The sequence below is a fragment of the Idiotropiscis lumnitzeri genome, chromosome 7 (genome assembly GCF_059441095.1).
Source record: "Idiotropiscis lumnitzeri isolate Australia: NSW breed Sydney's pygmy pipehorse chromosome 7, RoL_Ilum_1.0, whole genome shotgun sequence".
Classification (NCBI taxonomy): Eukaryota; Metazoa; Chordata; class Actinopteri; order Syngnathiformes; family Syngnathidae; genus Idiotropiscis; species Idiotropiscis lumnitzeri.
Genome location: NC_142397.1, coordinates 9,310,742 through 9,334,550, shown reverse-complemented (window position 1 = coordinate 9,334,550; position 23,809 = coordinate 9,310,742). Strand labels below are relative to the sequence as shown.

General features: G+C 40.0%; 1 protein-coding gene across 1 annotated transcript; it reads right to left on the bottom strand.

Annotated features, from left to right (window-relative positions):
• hnf1ba (HNF1 homeobox Ba) lies at positions 1 to 21,993 on the bottom strand. The gene is made up of 10 exons (XM_088301403.1): positions 21,330 to 21,993; positions 18,443 to 18,642; positions 16,222 to 16,495; positions 15,512 to 15,738; positions 8,358 to 8,512; positions 7,478 to 7,604; positions 7,107 to 7,289; positions 5,945 to 6,063; positions 5,049 to 5,093; positions 1 to 2,123 (listed from the first exon to the last, which is right to left on the bottom strand). Exons 1-10 carry the CDS (start codon positions 21,716 to 21,718, stop codon positions 2,103 to 2,105), a joined length of 1,740 nt encoding a protein of 579 aa, XP_088157529.1. The 5' UTR covers positions 21,719 to 21,993; the 3' UTR covers positions 1 to 2,102.
• Positions 21,994 to 23,809: the final 1,816 nt, after the last annotated feature.

Sequence of the window (23,809 nt, the reverse complement as noted above, 5' to 3'; positions counted from 1 at the left end):
TTCACTTTGAAAAAGCTTTACTCAAAATATCAACATTTCCTCAGCACGTATAAATAATGATTTAAGATTGATTTCCATTTTATACAAAAATAATACATTAAGAGGAGAGGAAAAATCACTCACACACACGCATACACACACCCCCACACACGCACGCACACAATGTGGGTATGAATAAGAGCCCCTCTGGATTGGACGGCAGTAATCACATGCACCTCATAACAGTCAAAGCGCTACCCAACATCATGACCTAATGTTTCCATGGGAATGTCTAATACTGTTGGGTGTCGGGACACCCCCAAACCTCCCCCCGCCCACTCCATTGGATTCCATTGAGCTCACAACATGAAAGGAGTGGATAGGGGGCGAGTGGGGAGTCCAAGTTTATCATCAACAATATTCATATCAAAACATGGATGATGAGGAGAAAATTCTTGTCTACTTTGGCCTTTTTTTTTCCTGCAGGCAGCATTGCGCAAAAAAAAAACCCCAAACAAAAAAAAACAAAAAACGCTTGTGCGAGTTGTTGTTGGTGCTGTCACTCATGTAGTTTACACACACACACACACACAAATACACATTTATATACATGCACAGACACACGCACACATTCATTTTCTCGTCTTCCTGTGCTGAAACTTTGCATAGTCCTCTGAAGATTGTCAAAAAAAAAAAAAAAAAAATCACAGAATACTATATACACAAAAGTGAGCGCCAGACAGGAAGACTTTGTGGCGGCGGTAAGACGCCAGATCAACAAGTGTCACGATTGTCGCGTAGTCCGAAGGCGTGATTCATTTTCCTCGTATGGTCACTTTGGATAAAAAAGTAGGCTTGGCAAGTGAATGGACTTTTTCATAATGTTTGTAAACAACAGACGCCAGGTTACCTCCGGGTGGCAGAAAGTAAGCAAGACGACCGAGTAGCGGACAAACAGGGAACCAAACCTCCTTTATCGGGCTTGAGGAAGACATATTCATGACAATGTTTGCCTAAACTCAAGATCATCTCTAAAGCACTCTTTCCATTTCAGCGTCAAATGTCCATCCTATTAAGGCTAACGAGGTGCCATTGCACCTGGAAAAGTGAGTTCAGAGATTTATTTCAATTGTCAAGATAGATCATTAAACAGTTTTTCACCATTTCCGTTTTCCTATTTTTCTTTTTTTTGTGTGTGTGGTGGAGGATTTGGTTGTGTGTCTACCAGGAGCCACGAGTCATACACGCTATATAAAAACCTGAGCGCCTTTGCTGAAATTAGCGGCTATCCAATAGTCGCGCCTTCAGATAGACTGCTGGCCGGCTGCCTAAGGGTGCCTTGTCGTCAGCCATAAGTGGGCGAACATCACAGACAGACGGTGGAAGAGTATGGAAAAAAATGAAAAAGCCAGATGTGATGGCCAGGATGTGGCTGGGGGCTTCGTGCTGGCGTGGCCATTTTAGAGGGCCTCGTCGTTGTGGCGTGGAAAAGCCCGGTGGGATATGGTTAAACAAATGTAGTTTGATATCTGACGGCCTTGTTCAAAATAACCTATGTTCTTTTAATAATCAGAGCCGATTTCTCGAATAGATTGCTAACTGGACATGAGCATAATCTCAGATAAACATAAAATATATTATCGTAAGGTTTCTGTGGAAAATATCCCTCAAAATGAGGAAAAATATGCACAATTTTGTTTTTGACTGACACTTCACACATTGGAAGATGCCAAAATCATAATTTAAGCCATTCCCTCTTGTCTTTCAAATTACTCTGACTTTGTCAAATAACGCGGAAGAATTTGTTGACTAGTTAAAGGTATTCTGCCACCCGGAAGTACGTGTGACGTCACCGCGAAAAGGTTTACACTGTGCTAACCAATCGTACGTCCTGCTCGATTAAGTGACGACGGCAAAGAGGCCTCGATCCACGCCTGGCAGGCACTCTGGTCCATTCCGACGTGGGTGCCACGTGGTTGTCACCCCTCTGGGTTGCTCCCCCCCCCGCCCGTTTCGTCATCCGTTGCCACGGTCACGGGCAAGCGAGTTAGGTGGGAAAAAAAAAAGAAGAGGAAAAATGCACTGGGGTTGCCGGGTAGCGAGGAGGTCAGGTGCACACGCTCTCACCATGCTTGAAGAGGACACTGTGGAAGAAAAACAGCAGACGTGAGACAAAAAGTAGGCCAATGGTTTTCAAACTGAGGCTCGGGCGTACAAAATGGCTCCCTTTTTTTTCATGGAAACAAACATGGAGCACAGGCAGGCAGAAACGTGGGTTCAAACTGTCCCTCAGAATTGTGAGATGGATCTGCTAACAACTCATGCACCATGCTGCCATCTTTTAAACAATACAGTTAAGGCTGAATCGGGTTAATTTGACAACCTCGGTTAAAAAAAACAAAAACGCTCAAAGCACTTTTTTCTGCCTCGAGTAACCGCTTACGCTGCCACGAAGAAGTTAAGCTCGATTTTCGTCTGCTTGGCAGTTCAGCATGAGAACAGACATATCCTACACATTTTAATCGATGTAATACTGTAAATGAGAAAAAATAAATAAATTCATTCATAAAATTAGTCGGAGTTGACCAGTACTTATATTACCACACTGAAGGGCTGCACAATTAATCGAATTTTGGCGGCCACGAATGAATGAACCTGATCGTTGGTGATATTTACATTTCAAAAGCAGGCTCTATTACATATCAAACCAAGCATTTTTTTCCAACTAGTTGTCAGGTACCAACCAGGGGGGTGAAAGCATGCCTCAGGATACATTAGGCTGCCATAATGTATAACAAAAATAACAAACGAGTGAAACGGATCGACAACAGTTGTCTGGACTTGTTTCGGATGCAGGAAGGCAAATTATATATATTTATTAATCATGTACTCTAAAATTCTAATCCATTTGTTTTAAATGTTCTTGTTGTAGTTTAAACTGTTTTATATTTTTTGTTGAATAATAATTGTGAACACTGTGATCGTGATTGCAATATTGATTAAAAAAAAACATTACGATTATGTAATAGAATGATAATAACCATAATTATTTTTAGTCCATAATCATGCAACCATTCTACTTTCTTTCTTTCTTTTTTTAAAGAATCAGTACTTCCACTTGAGTACAGAGTTTGAATACTTTTGCCACACACCTGACCAAATAAATGGAGCCTGTTTGGGATTGTTTGTGGAATTTATTTGGACCTGGCTGGCGGCGCAAACAGCTGATAACAAGGTGACCCGCAGGGCAGCGTGGTCAGCGTCAGGTGCAATAATGGAGGCTTTGTGGGTAAACAGGGAGTGTTGTTAAAAAAAAGTGTCATGAGAAGTAGGCGGGGCCGTCCAAAGAAAGCCCTGATAAGAAAATACCTGGGAGGGCCCGCCAGCTAATTGTTGCTTAAATAAATCACATGACAGCTAGTATAAAGAAGAGCTCAATTGCACTCCTTTTTCCATATTTCCATGGCAGGTAAATCCATCTGAAATGTATACAGCTGATGGATACTACGCTATATCATTTTAAAATTTGCTTCCATTTAATAATTTAATATTTTAATTTTAAGCAATTAAAAAACAAAAATGACTACAGCACGCTTATTATTGTTATTATTATTTAGCGATTTAAAAATCATAAAAGTAAGAGGAAAGTATTTCCTGTATTTTTCTTTTTAAATTTTTCATGAATAACTATTTGCGTCAATTTCAAAATTTGAATTTTATTTATAAAGAAACTGCAAGGCAACACATTTATCACGAAGTGAAACTCCAAACCAGTATCCATTCATACGTTTTTTAGGCGCATCGAGTGGAGCATCTTTTGCACGGTTAACATTGGACTAAAGCATCTTTCCTGAGCTCCCCGCCCCCTGATAAACCCCGCCCTCCCTCCCCATCCGTCAGGCGGCATGGCGCCATCAGTGCTCGGCCTCGCTCAGCGTGGGAAATTGAGCGTGTGAACGAACGACGACATTTCAGGCCACAGGCAGAAAGAGGAAGCAGTGCAGTGAAAACGACACTTCAGACTTGGATAGAACTCATTTGTGTATTTTCATTTTCAACAAGATTCTGTATTACGTTCATTCTTACAACAGACCCATGTTTGCAGTGGATATAAAAAGTCTACACACCCCTGTTGAAATATCGGTTTTGTGTGATATGAAAAACAAAAAAAGAGTGACCAAGATAAATAATTTCCCGCCATTTATGAACAGATTTGAAAAGAAATTATCGCTTTTTGAGAGGATAAGTATAAGTAAACGTGTATTGCACGTGCGCACTGTCTTCATAACAGGCTGGGTGGTAGTTGAGATTTCATCAGTCACATTCAAACACATATTAAATGGGAATCAGCACACACCTGCCACCAGTTTAAGTACGGTAATACTGTTTAAACCCAAATAAATTTATCTTTGCATTCTAGCAGAAGTTCATTATTTAAACCTGACTAAGGTCCCAATCAAGGCTGAAGAAAAAAAAAAAGCTTCTATTTGAACGGGGATGTGACGACTTTTTATATGCAGTTATGTTACCCGAGTGTTGGTGAGCAGATAGGGAGGCTTTTTATTGCTTGAGTTGTTAATAAAAGTTGATAATATGTTTTGCCGTCTGTTGTCCCATTTTTTTAATTAAAAACCTAACTCGCAAAATGTCTTCCCTTTCCCTGCCCTCCCTATTTAAACCATCAAAAGTCTTCACTAAAATTAAAAGTGATGTTAAATGTTCATTATCCACTTCGTTAGTCATTCATATTTATTCCCCACTATTTTTGTCATTTTAGAACGTGTTTCAACAAGTTTAGATGCGTTAAAAACACTGAACTGAACCGATGTGAAAAAAAAAAGAAGACAACGACAAACAACCCTCCCCCATGAGCTCTTCGCTATCTACTGTAGCATAACACCAAGCTTGAGAAGTTGCATTAAGAGCCTCATTTCCTCACACCATCAATCAGCGCGTGTTCAGCTCCAAGGAACGAGAGGCAGATTGGAAAGGAAATGGAAGGACGGAGGAGTATATTTGTGTGTGTGTGCATGTGTGCATTTACTGGACTAATAAAACAAAGTATTTACCCAGGAGAGACCCCCGAGTTGCACCATCTTGTTTACCGGAGCATCCTAATGTGTGACAGGAAGTCAACAAGTCAACACGCCATCATAGGAAAACACTGTGTGTGTGTGTGTGTGTGTGTGTGCTCATTAAGATGCGTGAGTTAATCACAGGAAAGTGAGGAAAATGTTAACAAAAATAAATAAATAATCTACCTACTACTACTACTATCAATTATTGAAATAAACATTTTAATATAATAACTTTTACTATAAGAATTTCTTTAGAATTTTAATTCTTCGCGGAGAAATAATAAAGACAGGCAAAAGAATCCTAAAAAAATGTCAAAAGATAAATTTTGGCCATCCAATAAAAGACAAATCATAATGAAATATTTTATGAACATAATAGTTTGTAATTAAACTTGCGCCTTCACACAAAAAAACATACCTATGACATGGAGGGGAAAAAAACACGCAAAAAGTTTAAATTTAATTAAAAACAACACTAAAAAAGCAAAATAGAGATAAAATAAATAGAATAGATTTTGTGTATGACAGTCTCTCTGATTTTTAACTGCATATATTATTTGAAAACATATTTTATTTCAAGTATAAAAGCACCTTTGAAAAAAAAACACAAAAAGAAATCTCTTTCCATCAATTATCATTGAAAGGGTCGGCATTTCTTTCCATAATAATTCTTTTTGGCAACGTCCCAGCCCTCTGCAAAGCTTCCCCATAAACGTGTTAGCTGCATTTTTTTTGTTTTTTGCATGAACTGTTGCCATGTGAGTATATTCATTATTGTGCAGATAGTTTGGAGTGACAAACACTTAAACACAAATACTACATGATCATGAGGTGAGCAGTTTGAGAGAGAGTGCAGAAGAAGTGTATTTTTTGGAGTCGAGACTGACCGTCTTGCTGGCCGACATGGAACTGAGAGTACCGATGCTGTTGGCGTCCGTCACCACCATGGCCGACGGGAAGCGTGACGGATGAGAATATTGGGGAGGCTCCTGCTTGTGAGGGTACACTGCAGGGAGATGGAGAAAAAAAATATTCCATTTAAAATAAATGGATACAAAAATAGAATGTTTGTATAACAATAGGTGTCAGCGCGCTTCCGGGTGGAAAGGAAATAGTGATGTCCAATCAGCATCTTGATATGCCACATGTGTGAGGTGGATGGATAACTTTTTATCCTCTGCGAAAAACGGCACATTACAGCAACATTTCCATTAATTTCAATGAGGAAAGACGGCGCGAGAGTGTTTCGGGTATGATGCAACATGGATTCTTTTTTTTCTTTTTTTTTTTGGGCCGATGCTGATATTTGACAGAAAAAAAATTCAGATAATCGATTAATCTCCTGATTAAATTTATAATGAATAAAACAACTTATTTTTTGGGACTCTTAACAAAAATATGAATTACAGGCAGAAGATTTGACTGCTTTTTTTTTATTGTATTGCAAAACATGATTCATGGCATGATGCCTTTTAACGTTAAATCACATTTCTTCTACCCCACTCTTGCCTTAGTCATGAAGTGACGACGCCTTTCTCACATGTCAAACATCAGCTTTGCATTTGGAATAAATGATGCACAGAAAAAGAATTCAGCTGAAACGTGAGGCAATTTTAATATTAATAATGATCACTAAGATCACTTGAATAGAAACCGTATCAACACATATATACTTGCAGACATAGCGTCTTAATGGGCATGCGAGAGAATGGCTAAGGATGTAATTCGCACATAAAAGTGTTCTGTCAGCCATGTGGAAAGTCAAATTGAGTTCGCCAATAAATGAGTACATAAATAACAAAAATAATGCAGTCAGACATCTTTTGTTTCTGCTCATACCTACGGACCAGAGTTTACTGTTTCATGAGAAACTAAGGTTACATTGTCGTTTAATCGGCCGATTATTATAATTTTGAAAAGGCCTAATATCGGTCTATTAATCGGTGGGGCCCTAGTTTTGAGTGATGATCGTGGTCACGGAATGATTGAAACACACATTCAAGGCACCGCGGTACTTTGTGTAGCTGAATGAAGAGAAATGTTACTGACTGTGCGAGTGCGTGACAGCGGCCATGAACGGCTGCTGGCTCATGTGACTGGGCGACTGCTGCATGAGGCTCTGCTGGTGAGGACTGTGAAGCTGCTGCGAGAACTGGACGGGCTGCAGGGCCGCCAGGCTGCCTGCCACACTGTTGATCACTGGCACCGACTGAGACTGCGATGTGTTCAAACCTGAACACAAAAGCGCGCCGGCGGTTAGGGATTCAAAGCAAGGTGAGGGTTTCAAACAATGGTTAAGGTGCTTGAAGTCAGGGATGGTGTTTCAAAATAGCTTATGAACCTAGGTTAGGGTTTCAAACAAGGGTTAGAGTTTCAAGTCAGTAGTGTAGTGTTTGAAGCTTTTTTTTTTTTGTACATACTTTGTGCGATGGCCATGACTCCAGAAAGCGGCATGATGAGGTTTTGCGTCTGCTGGTGGCCGTGATGCGAACTGTGGATGTTGGTCAGTGTGCTCACCGGAGGGAGGCCACCGCCCGAACCCGAAATCTGAAACCACACGGGTACCATTACTACTTTTTCTGACTTAGCTATCGTAGCATAATTTCTTGCACAAAACAAAAGCTGAAAAAAAAGGATGGACAAAATGTTAAATAATAATCAAATAATGATAATAAATAATGAAAAACAATTTTTTTTTCTATTTCATCTGTTGAGATGTCAAATTTCCTCCGATTTTAAAAGTTTAAAATCTAAGATGATGTCCCTACTTGCTATTGGAATTTAATTTTTAGTGGTCTTTCAAACACTTCTTGAAGGTTTAGGGTCATTATCTTTTTCCTACGGTACATATAAACCTACAGCACTTATACTGTATATATACATACATATTAATGATAATGAAATAAAAGAATTCTAAAATAATTAAATAATAATTACAACATGTCACCTGCAATGCAAAACTACATTTTTATTTTTTTCGGTAATTAAATTACAATTTTTTATGTCTTCTTGTCCTGTTTAAATCAGCAACTTTCTAACAGTTCCTTGTCACAAAGCAAATATTTGAACAGGGCACTGCAGAGAACCTACAAAAATATATAGATATAAACGCATGCGTCATCTATCTGTCAGGATGGCGTTTAATCGATGAGCACAGAATGTTTCTTTGTCCGCCGAGGAACCAATGCGGCAGCATAATGTGTTAATTTTGCTAAAACACGGCGTGGCTCTTATCTAATCTGAGGTCTGCGATGTTGGAAGTGGGGGTGAGGGTGGGGCCACCCAGGTGTGCTCACTCACCATCTTGGCGTCGGGTGACAGCAGACTGTGGCTGTGGTCCAGTCCCCCTGGAGACACCTGCTGGAGCACTGATTGGCTGGTGGCCATGCCGCTGCTAGCGTGGTGGCTAATGCTAGTGGATGACGTCACCTCGCCAGGTCCTTGGCTGTAGCGCACTAAAAAATACACACAAAATAGAACATAGCTAAGAGTATGTTTACACAGATATTATGTTAAACAACAGGAACGTTTCTTTTAATATATTGTTTGTTAGAAGAAAAAAAATAGCTCAAAAAGAGTAAGCTTAGAGGAGCATATGGTACGAGAAACAACAAGTATTATGTTATATGTGCTGGCTAGCTTGCTAATGTGTCCGTCGATGCTAATCTAGATCATTTCAAATCATTCTTATGAACGATTCATTTGAATTTAAATGAATAAATATGGTACATTATCAAAATAACGTTAACAGATGGTATCTAGCTCATTAACAGTAGCTTCCATGCTGCAAATTTAAAGAACTTATTGAAGAAAAAAGCTCATTTTGAGTGATTCTTCTACAGTGGAGCAGACCAGTTGGACACTAAAGACACTTTTGAAAACAGCAAGTTTCGTATGTCAGCACAACAACATCAGATCACGGCAAATATCTCCCTCACACTGCTTCTCTACCTCAGCCTGACAGAGCAAACACACACATTGCCTCCGTTGCCCTGGTCCCTGCTATCAACCTCGTTCGGCCAAGGCCATCCCGCATGACGACATGTGCGCTTCCTCACCGCCATAAGCTAAACTAGGCGAAGCTAAGCTAAAGCTGCGGAATGCTAGACGACAACACTGACTGACAGTTGACTGTTTGCCGATGCAAGGTCCCCGCTGTGATATCAACAGAGTCAACATTACACAATTAGAAGCAATGTCAAACACATTCTTATCCGCGCACGAACACACATACACGAACACACAGACTGTTTGCACTCTAGATCTCCCATCTTCCTCTCTGTCCATGACCCAGGTGCGACAGCGGAACGCCCTACTTACCTACCGACCAAACACACACACGCATGCACATACGAGAGGTTGTAGACTTACGGTAATTACTCTATGAGGACATTCAGAGCGTGACGTCAGCAAGTCGTAGCGCTGAATTAAATTAGTCCATCACCCTCTTTTGATTTAAATTGTCTTTTAGGATGAATAACGGACAGGCAACATTTCGTAAGTCAGCAAGTAGTCAGTAGCAAAATTCAACAAGCATTCCTTCCTCCTTTAATTTTTTTGTAAAATCATAGTAGTAGTGTAAGGTGTTTTAGGTTCCACACACATTGAGCGTGCGCCTTGCATGTCCTGATGCAATATTTGCCCAACTGTGCTCTAACTGCTAATTGTGTTGACTGAGGTTAATTAAGTCATCTGTCTTGTTTTTGGGGGTGTTCACGGTGAGGTGTGAATCTCCTCAAACAAAGTCACTTGACTTCATTTGCTCACAACTTAGCAACTAAACACTGTAGAACAGGGATTTGTAAACTTTTTTTTTTCTCAATAGCACCTCATAATCCACCTTAAATATTTATGACCTGTTTAAGAATAATTCATTTTCACTAATACATATTTATCCACAGTATAAACTTTTTTTTAAATGATCCATTACGATTTCCTGGACCCCCAAACAACACTCGTGGACCCCAGTTTGAGAACCACTGCTGTATAAAAAACTGATTATCTAAAATCCAAATGAGTCAGCGCCATGTAAGCGCCTGGTGGTTGATGGGGCGGGGGGACACTAAGGGGACAGCATCCATGCGCCACCTCAGGCAAGCTGGAGGACAGGGCAGCATTGACAAAAGACACGCCCCGGTGCTGCGCTGCGCTGACAAAAAAAAAAAAGGACACGGTACATCCTGCGGAGACCCAGGAGGTCTGTTATATGCAGGCCGGACGAAATGAGCGCAGCCTGGGGTTGGCTAAGTGGCCTTTGATACTACATGGCGCTCACGTTGGGGACCTGCAGGCCTTCTTGCAATCTTGAGATGACAAGAGCTCAGATAATTCACAAGAGTTTGGTTGAATTTGAGTGAAGAGACGTGTTAACAATCATGATACTTCCAAGTCAACTAACTACTGCTGACGTGAATTGAAACGATAATAACTTGTTCATTGGGGTTGCGCTGCCAGATATACACTAAAAGATGAAGGCATTTTTTAAAAAATTTACTGAGAAAACAAAATTTATTTAGCAGAGCCTGTGGGTGAGGAGAAGGATTGGATCAAGCATGGACATTTCAAACTTCATTTCAACTCATTTCTAATCATGCATTTCTGACATCTTGGCTTCCAGTCGGCAATTTTACATCTTCTGCCATTGCGAGGCTCTAACACAGCGGTGTCTAGCCAATAAGGTGACAAAGTGATCAGACGTATGCACAGCGCAAAGTCAAGCTCCAACAATATTCTTGCGATAATGAGCGCTTCATGCGTAACACAACACACAGCAACCAACTTTGCGACATTTTTGTTGCGCATTATGACAAGACAGTCCCTCGATGATCATGTTAACTATATCCTGAATTTCCATTCTGTGCGTTTTGCAACCTACGTACGCTACAGTATACTTGTGGTGGTCAGAAGGAAAAATATAAATGGCTAATCAAGAATAAAAAATCATAAAAATTTGTTTTGGTTACACTGGTTGTATTAAAGCAAGCTTGTAGGACCTCCCTGTCCGAGATGCCTCGGCAGCGAAAGTGCGTGTTTGTTCCTTTTTGGCTCCTGGGAGTGAAGCCATGATGTACCGTCGTTGAAGGCGAGTCTGGATCGTTATTGGCTGCCACAGGCAGTACTGGCTCGCACAGCATTTTGGTCAATGAAAAAGCGATCATGGCGGAATGCAAAGTGTATGGACGGCTGAACAGTGCAGAGAAAAAAATGGTAAGCAGTAATTTCTGTTAAAAATTAACGCTGAATGAGTATTTATAGATTTGAGATGCAACACACACGCGTCTGACACCACGCTGCATTCGAGAACTAAACACGGAAGCATTTGCATGAGTATGGAAATATTTAGCAGGCTGTTGAGCATTAAATTCAACAGAAAGTCAATGAAGCCCAGCCAGACCGTTCGTCATCCGACGTTTTTGTCGTTGTTACTCTATTGGTTGTCATACGCCGTCACAGCGGCTGACGAAGCTAAAGCTAAAAATCTTTCCCCCTATTTCCTCAATGGCTACGCCTTGGTCAGATGACACAGACAGGTTTGTTTACAAGTGGAACTCTACACACCTGACATCATGGGCAAAAGTTTTATTGTAGTGTTTGAGACATGGCTAATTCCTGGAGGGGCTGGCTCTTTAGCAAAACAAATTTTTAAAAAAATCATGATTGAAACTTGACAAGTGTATTTGCAGAATCTGTCCCTCAAGTTGCCTCCGAGCAGTTGGAGTTATGACCTGCACTGAACAAAGCGGCCCTGAATGGCATCCTGATGCTTTAAGAGGTCTAGATAACTGCCCTTTTATGAGTGCCCTTCCATTGTGTTCCGAGCGGGGGTCAGCGGTCCAATGCAGTGCTTTATTGTCCCGCAGTCGTGTTTACAAGGCCCGGCCGTGGGTTGCGGGAGCCTCCAGTATGTCCGCGCAGACAATATGAAGTTGAACAAACTGGAGGACGGGCGCTTGGGGACAATGAATCACAGTTAAACGTCTGGTTTGCCTTTTGATTTGACATTTTGAAGCTTAATAGTACTCATGTTGTGATGTCCGAGCATGACAATGATGTACTCTAACATGTTGTTGTTGTGTTACCTGATAACAGGGCTCGTTGATATAGCCTTGAAATGAAATCAACCACGTTTTTAAAATTTTTTTCCTAATATCAACAATTTAATAGAAATCAAACAAAATATGTAGTAGTTTATGAAGAAGCCCAACAAATGCTCAAAATGAATGATAAATGGTCAAGTCAAGCGGCACACTTAGTGTCTTTACAGGCAGGGTTTTGTGAGACTTTTTGGGGGGTTTACACATGATAGACAAGTCTCCCAAATTTCAGGTTGCTCAGTGAAATTGGCGTCAAAGACTACATTTTATTCCGAATATATTCTTGTAGTTGTGGCAGTCAGACAAAGCTATAGGACGAGATGGTCCTAGAAGCAACCCTGGTCACATCCAGAATGACTCGAAAAGAGCCATTCCAGGCTTCTTGTGCCTTTTCAGGCTTCTCTGGCTTCTTGAGACATTTTTGTATCTCTAGCTACATGTTGTTTCTAATCATCCATCCATTATCTGGGCTCAGGGGCTGAATTTCTCCCAAAAATATTGGGGCACACTTGTTAGAGCATTAGCTTTTATAGCATGTCATTAAAAAAAGCTGCCACAAACAGAGACAAAAACTCAAGTTTTCTGCAATTTAATGTCATCCACCCGTCTTTGTATTGTTTCAAATCTAATAACAATCAAACAAAATCTCCAAATAACATTTGACGGACCTCTGAAGCCATCCAAATTCAATCTAAATTAAAAATGTAATTGAAAGCTCACAAAACGAGAGGAGAAATCTTTGATCCGACCCACCGGTGAACTCTCGGGCGTGAGTGAAGGTGCGGCGAAGGAAGGCGAGAGGGTGGGGCCGGAGAGGGTTGGGGAGGGATTAGCATCTCTCACCCTTTTCTAGGGGCTCATCAGTCCTGTCTGGCCCAAAAAGAGCCAATACCCCAGTGGACAGCTCCTGCTGCTCCCAGTCTGCAACCAGCCTCAGCAGCCCATAAAGGTAAAAGGGAGGGTCTTGGGGGGGGGGGGGGTTGGTGTGACCCTCCTAAAATGTGACCCCCACTCCTTGAGGGACAAGCAGAGATAAATGAACCTAGTTTGGAGTCAGTGCAGTCTTCTAATACAGCAGACAATGGGGACTCCCGCCGAGGAAGGGTATAGTCTAAGCAGCTCCTTATCAAAGGCCTGGGAGATGTAGTAGCAAAGGACTTTAATTGACCATTAAGCATGCATAATACAGGCTGTGCCCCAGCAACGCAATGAGACACCCCACCGGGACATTATGGCCCGACACTGAAAAACAGCTGATGCCGTTGGAGGGACGCCAGCAGGACACCTTGTAAGCGGCCAGCTGAGAGCCAGGCCCATCGTGGAGGTCAACGCCTGGTCAGGTGAGCCGGGCGACCGCAACAACCAAAGGCTGGCCATTAATCCAGGAGTCAAGATTACTAGAAGGTGCCTTTCTGACTGTCACATTTCACTCCAAAGATCGACCTTTTACATGGAACTTCATATAGATCAGGGGTGGGCATTTGAAATGCTGGAGAGGGCCACAATTTTTAAATCCCTGCTACTGGGGGGGGGTCACCTAACTAGATGTATGACAAAAAGTATATTTTATATCCGGACAAAATATGTGCATATGTGCAAAAAACTTTCTCTCAATATACTTTAGACCTTTTCAATCCACATTGCCACGATCCTAACCCAACAACAAAGGTTTTAAAGCAAACCACAAAACAACCACATGCTGCATTTTTTTCCAGTGCAATTGGTTCTCTGGCATAAATATTACCATTTAAAGACAGCAAAAAACTTTTGAACAAGAAACCAGCAAGAACTCATTTTGTACATATATTTCACAAAACTCACTAAAAAGGCCAATTTTAGTAGTTTAAAGTGCCTTGTTTAAAGTGATTAACTTCAAATGGAGTTCAGCTGTTCTACTCAGCTGTTCTAGACTATATCTGAAAAGAAAATAATATTTATTTAAATTCTTTCGATGGAAGGTGATACAAGTTAATGCTGGAACTAAAACTATATGAAAGACTTTGTTTGGTTTCAGGAGAAATAAAGCATCTCAGAAGGGGAAAAAAATCCAAAAAGCTAAATTTGATTTGAATAACGTCCTTTAACTTTAGATACATTCGATTTAAAATTGAAAATCCAAATTTTGTGGAAAAAAATGTAGAGAATTTTATTTTCAGGCCATATCGCTCCGCCCGACAGCAAGAAAAGAAGGCAAATATACAACGGAGCGAGTGGTTTATCAAAAGGTAAAAGAGCAAAGCCAAGACAAACAGTTTGTTTTCCCTCATGTTCGGACACGAGTGGACACAATGGGCCGGTCGCCGCCACTTTTATGGCTGCTGAGTGATGGCGCGGCGGATAAAGCTATCAGCTTTGTTGTTATGTCGTATACACTCCAGGTAGACTTTGTCAACACCAATCACTCGCAAGGCAAACACCAGCGCCGAGGTGAAATGGTCACGGCGGTACGGCGACCGCCTTTCCTCGCGACCAAACGCGGAAGTGGTGGCGCAGCAGGGCGGTGATCCGCCGCCACCGGCCCCTCCCCGAAACCACCCCAGTGACCCCGAGCCGACCCTGAGCCCGTCACAGGACGGCCGCCCTTTGTGTCCTCTCGGGCCAGCGCGCTGACTTTGGAGTGGAGATTGCAGGTACAATACGGATTGTTCTCAGTGAGTTGTGGAAGATCCGAATGACAATGGCATTTGCTCAGCTCCACTCACTCACGCTCATTGATCACTTGTCTGTCTTTCTCTCGCTCTGTGATCGCATCAATACATGCATGCGGCCTTGTCAAACAACAGCTCTCGTACCTGCCTGCAACTTTTTCAGGAAGTGGGTTATGCACATCCCCACGCAATGTAGCGATCACTGATCTTTTTTTAAATTTTAATTTTCATTTATTTTAATTGATTTCACAAATTCTTCAGTTTATTTATTTTATCATAGTACTTATGATTAGTAGTAGTAGTAATATTTTTCCTTTTCTTTTTATAAAATGAATGTTTAATTGAATAACTGGAATATTATTATTTTTTTAAATTTCAAAAATCCTATATTGATTTATTTGCTTGTGTCCCTGTCCTTTCTCTGTGGTGTAGCATCATAGTCAACCTGCCCCCGAGTTGTCTTGGAAACAACGACTGTTTATGCCTTACCAATTCTGCCTAGCAACAAGGCAAGGTGTAACCCAGGAAAAAAAATCTGAGCCATTGTACCATATTATTATTTGATATTTAATACAGAGTTGAGTGTAATAACTAACAATGTCCTTTTTGTTATAGTCAGAACTGCAAATTTTCAAGGAAGCAGTTAGCAGGCAAATGACCCCATTTTTGTTTTTTGTTTTAACCATAAAAAGTCCACAGCATATCATCTTACTTGGGGGTGAAGCGCTGGTCTGCGGGTGGTGGGGCGAGCCGTGGGACAGCAGCGGGTTGATGCTGTGCGTGGCTGGCGTGCTGTAGGCGTCCATGGCTAGTTTCTGCCTGAACGCCTCCTCTTTGCGTCGGTTGGCAAACCAATTGTACACGCGCACCTCCGTTACCAGGTTGGAGCCCAGACCCTGAGCTTTGGACGGCGACACGCCCCTCTGGAGGCATTCGGCTCTAAGGGAATATCCGCGTTGATTAGGAAGGTGCAGAATTTTTACATCTGTGCATATAGTTGACAGCAAGGGTCACCAATCACCTGAGAACAATTTTACAGTAAATCAAGAGGTAGTTCCAGTTTTGACGTATTGGGACAGTACATTATTGAGCTCCATACTTTTGCTGATTCGTCAGTTCAAAACTATTGCACTAAACTTGTTTTATTTTCTCATCCTAGTTTGCTTTTTTTTCCTGAGGTGAGTCACCAAAAAGTCTCAAGAAGCCATATGCCTTAAACAACAATTGAAGTCCACCAGAGACATTTTCAGAGATCCTTCAAAGAGGGACGTTCCTAAGCTCATGAATATTATTCGGAAAATTAACCCACGAAAGCCAGTTTGCTTTATTTACATGAAATTTGGTTGCTGTTAAAAAATTCCAAGAAGCTATGCCTGAAAACACAGAATTCTATCGCATGTGTGTGTATTCCAATGAACCAACCTGTTGCACTCCTCTACCAGCGCCTCCCTCTCCTCCTTGCTGGGGTTCTTCTGTCTCTCGTAGGCCTGGTAAAGGATCTGTTGCGAGGCAGGCCCCCATTTGAAACGATTACGTCTCATTTTCTTGGACGAGGGCTCACCGCCGACCTCGTCGCCACCGCCGGCCTGACCCATGCTCTGACCGGACGGGTTGAACTCTGGGAAAAAAAACACCGGATCCTGATTTCCTTTGTCAGTCATATTGCAGCCAGAACCTTGCACTGCCTGGTTGAACTCTGCGGAAATAAGAAGAAGCACACACGTTCTTGTTATGACGGCGCGCATGGCTTTGCGCAATGTTTGACAAGACACTCGAAGACAATCCAATAGCATGACAACACAATACAGCAGGGCTGGTTAACCTATGACCTATGAGAGTAGAGGGTGGCATCAGGGATGTGGAGGGTGGATGGCATCCACCATCCATATCGACAGTGGACATAAAGATTTTAGGGAGCATCCAAAGAATTTGCGATTTGACATCATCAATCAAATAATTTCTCAAAATTGCTCTAAAACGGCACTGTCAAACAAGAATGGATAAGTTCTTATTAGAATTTAGTGCGACCTGTCACGATGGACACGAATCAAATTCAATATACATATGACGCATTCGTGGTAGGTTTTGTCTTAATGAAATTTGGTGAGAAAGTGTCAGAAAAAGCCCGATTTAACTCACAAATGCTCATAATAAACAGGACAATTGTTTGTGGGGAAAGGTTGGCCACCCCCGCTGTGCAAAAGTCTTGGGTCACATGTGCCAGTGAGTGAGAATTTAGGGCTCATTTGTGTGAGAAGAGAGCAGCGAGCTCTTTCCTGTTTCATGGAGGACAGCTAAGAGGGTGGATGTCAAATAGGAAAAAATCCACATTATCACTAAATTTTACGAGTTTTATTGAAATATTGTAAACTACACTTTAGGTAAATTTAGTATGTGTCCCACTCCACTGAATACTTACAGTATGTCTGCTGGGGAAATATCAAAGGTAAATAGTGACCCAAGGCTTTTCCATGCAATAGGAATAAAACGAGTAGTAATGCAATGAAAATATACTAAATAAATACATACATAATAAATGGGATGACATTTTTTGTGCATATACATATTGGTATATGTGAGTGAATTATAAGGAAATCAAAGATATATATTTAGTACTTTAAAGAATGTAATTCATAATAATACAATTAAAAAGAGAGTCAATCACATTGAATTTGCTACCACCATATCTTTGATGATCACATTGATTATCCTTATATTGTCCCTTGCTGGAAAACGTACAGTATATTCTTGATATATTTATAGTTGCATAAGAATCACTTACACTGCTGTCACTCAGTGAAATAAACAGCTTGAAGCAAGCACATGTTGTGTTTTATGCAGAGAACCGTTGGCACGAGTCTTCTTTTCTCAAAGTGACGTTATACATGTATTCTAATGAAAATTTATAATAATTGATCATCAATTATATAATTACTAATAAATAAAAATCCAAAGCAGACATTATGTGATGTATATAAAGGGTTAACAATTATGAAATACTTTTATATTAAACACTATTATAATATACATTGCATATTATAATAAAATGTTTTTTTAAATACATTTAATAATAGCAATGATAATGCAATTTATAATATTAATTGAAATAAAATGTGTTTATAAGAAATTATTATATTATATTACATAATTTTAAGGGATTCTGAAAAATATGTTATAATAATAACAGAATTATATTCTAAATAACATGAACAAGACAATTATTTGAACATATATTACTATAAATTTTGCAATAATAAAAACAAATGAATTAATGTTGATAATAAATCATTTAAAATTAATTTTAAAAATATCATAAATCCGGCTAATAAAATATTCCAAGAAAAATGCGACGATCAAACTTGACTCTCCGCGGGATATAAAATTCGAAAGGTTTATAGATAACATTATAACAATAATAATAATGAAATCATACCAATAATGAACAATTATGGAACTAAATATATACACATAGGATGATCAAACTGACAATAAAATAATACAATTTATCGTCAAGAAAATAATAGCAAATGAAGTGCATACAAATAAATTTTAATGGAATATACTGTATGGGTGACACATGGCTGTGACTGTGTGAATGATTTTTTTTTTTTTCCCCCATCTGTCTGTCTGTCTGGTGACTTACGTCTGAGGATCTCCCGCTGCTTGCGCACGTACCAGGTGTAGAGGGCGGCACGCTTCTGGGTCTTCATGGGCGTGCCCTTGTTCAGGTGCTGCGACAGATGCGACTGGTTGAGGCCTGTGATGTCCACCACCTCGCGCTGAGGGATGTTGTGTTGCTGCATGTAACCTTTGATCATGCGGGCAGCACGCCATGGATCCTCCCTATCGCGAAAAAAAGAGGCCAAATAAGTTCAGCTCACCCACAGCAACAACACAAAAAGTCAAACTCCACCTTTGCAATAGTCTTCATTTTCGGCAAAGACATGCTCGAAAGCAGTCATTGTCAGTGCGATACAAGTACTTTTGGGGGTATGCAGGTGCCGTCTAGTGGTGCGCAAAAGAATCACAGCTCAAGTAAAGTTCAGTTGTATTTAACTTTAAAAGTTCAATGCTCGGGTCGACCGACAGATATTTTTTTAGGCTGATGCCATTTCTGATATTTGGCTGAATAAAAAAAAACAAGAACTAATTAATCAGCCGATTTATGGAGAAAAAAAAGATTATTTGGTCAATTAACGCTTACAACAATAAAAACATGAATTATAGACAGAACATTTGACAGCCTTTATGGCGTTCATCTTGTCTTCTTTAAAAAGAGGTTTGGAGTTTTCTTTTTTTTCCGTCAATTTTTTTTTTCTAATGAAGAGCATTTGGTTTGTGATATTTCGAGTATATATCTGTAAACCTGTTGTTTTTTCCAATAATATCCCAACTTTGTCATACATTTTTTTCTTCCATAATATCTTGTCTCATTTTTGATAAATATTTAGGCCTACTATGCTGCTGTATTTTAACGTTGGTCATTATGGTGGTACTTGGAGAGCCAATTCTTCTTTGGGTGGAACTTGCAAAAATCTTGAGAATCAACCAATCTACCCATGCCTCCTGCCCAAATAGGCACATACACCAACAAATCAGAGAAACTTTTTTTCCACAGCTGTATCATAATCCACTTTTTTTTATCCATAGTTTTTATGACTAAGATCACAACGTCCCCGTGACCTGTTTGGAGGCTATATAACAAGAAAAAAAACGAGGGCACTCTATCACTGCAGCTTGAATAAGCTGCTGTAAATATTTTCAAAAGGTGCGCTCAAGTGCAGCATGGAAAACTTTGGACTTTACAGAAAAGCATCTCATTAGAAAACATCTAAAAGTTCACTTGACGCCGTCTGCTTTTAAATGTCGACAAAATGCATCACTTTGGCCAATAGTCGTTAATTAATACGTAAGATAGTCGTAATAAAATGAATAATCGTGATAATAAATAAAGTGTTTCAAGTGAACTTTTCCGAGCGGATTGGCAGCCGTTTTATGACGAAACAATTCGCAAATTAAACATTTCAAAATATAGAAACAATCGCGGACCTAAAACAATTCAATTAAACGAACAAGACATATTACCTCAGCCACTTTTTCATCAGTTAATAACGAAAAAACAACACGCGCGTGTGTTTGTTTTGAGAATGTGGAGGCCCGCGGAAGTGTGAGAGATGTTAGTATATAACTTTTTTTTTTGACAATGAATAACCTGATGTCCATTGAAGCCTAATCGCGACACTGTGTATCTTCCAGTTGATGATTTATAGAATAAAATTAATAAGAAGTCCACGCGCTGGTTCGATCGCTCCACGTGGTTTTGACGTGCCGGCGTCATTGCGGCTCTTTCCGCTCCGCCGCATTTGCGGAAAATTCCCTTTCATCGTGTTTCTTCTTCTTTTTAATAACAATCATAAATAATATTCATAATGTCGTAACTCTACACCTTTCCGAAGATTCCTCCTTAATTCGTTATTGTTTCGAGGTGGTAAGTCATCATTTCGTTATTTTCCCTTCAACCTGTTTCATTATCGTTGCGAGGTGGACAGTAGATTTTTATTTTAATGTTATTAGTCGTCGTCGTAATAGTAGCAGTACTAGTCGTATTACTAATAGTAGTCATGTATTTATTTTTTTACATACCCATTTTGCCACCCTCACTATGTAAAAAGTATAAATTGCACTAGTAGTAATAATATCAACACTGGTATTAATTATAGCAGTAAGTAATAAACTGTTTCTTTTCAAACACCTTTCATTCCTTCGAGAGGTGGAAAGTATAGTCTTCATATTTTATTAGAGGCTGTAGTACAATTAATATTAGTATTATTAGGGCGGTAGTAGTCAAAATAGTAGTAGTGGAATCAGTTTCAATACCTTTCCTTCAACTTCTTTCTTATCCCTGAAAGTTAAACCTTTCTTATTTTATTATTAGCACTAGTTAATAGAAGCACTAGTAGCAGTTGTAATAAAATGTTTTTTCAAACTTGCAAGGTGGAAAGTAGAAAATAATTCAATATTTTACTACTAGTACTAGTAGCATGAATAGTTGTGGTAATTAGTTGTATTAATTGTCGCAGAGATTTTACTGCTGATTTTACTTTTGGTTACAAAAGCTAGATGAAAAGTTTAAATAATAATTATTAGTTATTTCTGATTAATGTTTGTAGTATTAACCGTAGTACCCGCATGACATAGTAGTGGCAGTAGTCCTAGTTGTAGCTGGGCCTCGTGTACACTTTTTATGTAACTGTCTCTTTAACTTCCTCTTTGTTTTATTGCTTAGGGGAAATTGTAAATTATTATTGCAAATGATAATTATATGATTTATTAAATAATGTGTCCAATTTGTGATGAAGCTTGCCAAGTTTGAGAACGACAACAGAAGACGAAGGTGACCTAGATAATCTAATCACTTTTTTAAATAAAATCGGAGTAAACTAGTGCGGGATTGATCGGAGGCACTTTCGACAATTATTCCAAATAATAATAAACAATTAAAGCGGACGGGAAAGTGTCGAGTGACTCACGCCAACATGCGCTCGACTTCGGCGCGCTGCTCAGCGGCCTCCTCGGTGTTAAGCGACTGGAGTTCTTTGAGGATTGGTGGCGTGTCGTAGTCGTCGCCGTCCTCCGAGCCCTCGTCGCCGGACAGCTTGGTGGCCGACTTGCCATGGCCGTTGGTCAATGTGTGGAACACCGGTTTCGTCTCGCACGACTCGCCGTTGGGGTTGCCTTTGTGGCTCGGAGACAGCGGTGCCTGCAGCCTCTCCAGCTTCACCCCGAACCCCGCGGCCGGGTTTGGGTCCAGGTCGTCCAGCGCCTGGATCAGGACCTCCCTGGTGAGTCCGGAGTCCAGCAGGGCGCTCAGTAACTCCTGCTGCAGGGACGTCAGTTTGGACACCATGTTGGAGAACATCAAAAAATAATGAAAAAAAAAGAAAAGAAAAAAAAGAAGCGTATAAGTTCCGTTCGCGCTCTCCGGTCCGTCTGACACCTGTTCGAGGGCGAGGAGGATGGATCTACTTTGCCATGATGCTGCCAACTGGCTCCGGGGATATAAAAGATGCTAATGAGTGGGCTGGCTGATAGCAACCTTATGTAAATGCAACACCAAACGAAGAAGAACAAGAAGAAGAAGGCGAAGGTAGGAGTCTGTGAAGAAGAAGAAAACGAAGAAAAAGGGAGGCGGTGGAGGCCCTCTCCGGGCCCGAGGTGTTTACACTGCCAGGCTGCTGCAGCTTTTATTGGTCCTGCTTATCAGAGCCGCGACTTTGCTGGACTTTGAACGGCTTATTGGGAACCATAAAAAGCGACAGCATGCACCGACATATTTTGCCAGCAAGCTCCGTGTGGACTGCATGCAGCCAAGGAGCTCCTTGGCATCATCTGAAGAAGCACAACGTCGATTTTAATTGGCATCGTCTTGTTTAGCAAATTAGGCCTGGTGCTGAAGTCATACAAATTTGTAAAAAGGAAGGAGAAAAAACAACACGGTACATTTGTATGTAGCTAAGGGAATATTTTGTTGCATTGCACTTTTGCCATTTAAAAAGGTTAGAACAAGTACAACATGGCACTTATTTATTTTTATTTTTTAGACCACTATTTGAAGAAATGCATGCATGTAGAATAGGGCAAATGTTGAATTATTATTATTATTTTAAAGTTGTATCTTTAGTAACAGATTTTTAAATGAGATATAACTGTTAAATATTTGTTTATACATTTCTAATGATTTTTTATTTACATTAGGTTTTTTTACAACTAAAAACGAAAAGGTTTAACACATTTTTCATTACTAGGCTTCATGACTGAGACTTTTTTCTATTTGGGTGTTAGGACATTTTTTGTTGTTGCTGTGTTAGTTAATTTCAAGAAACGTTTTCTTTCATTTCCATGGAATAAAAAAATGGGGTGATAATGTTGCGGCAAATAAAACCCAAGAAGTACAAATGAGCATCTTTAAAATGATAAAACCTAATTATAATATTATATTCTATCACAATATGAAACTTGAATTTGTCTTGTATTTGCATGTAGAGTATTTTGTTGCATTAATTTTCTTTAATATTTTTTTTAACAATTTTCTTATGCATTTTTTTTTTAAATGTTGAAACAACATGCCCAAAATAACTGGTTTTACTATTTGGTAAGTAGGACTATATAACATATATTTTTTTAAATTTGTGCAAAGCAAATGGCAAATTTTGCTGCATTAAAGGTTTACCATTTAAAATTGTTGCTTGTCTCTTTCACTCGTTTCGAGCCCCCCCCCCCCCCCCCCCCCCCCCATGACCCTTCCAAAAAGCACCAAGTGCATGTTTTGGTGGGAGCCTGTGCAAATGTGGCGGTAATGCATACAGTTCTGCGCTCTGTTTTAAGCTCCCCTTTGAACAGTGCAAGCAAAATTTGTAACACTTGTACAAATTCAAATTCGACAATTATAAACATTGTGATTTTTTTGTGTATTTGGGTCACTTTAGAAAAACGTCACCAAATTCCAGGGTGACACAATGCCTGGGATTTTGTTTATTGCTGTCAAATGTCAAAACAGGTCAGACTTCGGTCAATAAAATGCAACTAGCAGTTGCTATGGAAACAAGCATTTATTTTGCCCTTTCCGCTACTACTTGTATTCCTCATTTTTATTTGCATGACAAACAAACTGAAACAAACTCTCCCTCCCACCTGCAAGGTTAAATAAGTACTCACTGGATGTAGTATCAATATGGTTGATCATTAGTAATACTGCGTGAATGCTTTGTTGTGAATTATCTGCCAAATTAGCCACATTACATGTAAATGTCAGGCGATAAATGGGTCATGATATTGAGATGGTGGCTAACCAAAAAAAAAAAAATCCACTTTATTATCCTGCATCTTCAAAGACCTGATGCCATATTTTCTTATCTGCTGCTGCCGTTGTTATTCTGATATCAAGTTGCAGACACACACCTGAGCTGCCCTTCGCTCCGACGGGAAGAACAATGTAGCCAACCCTCGCTGG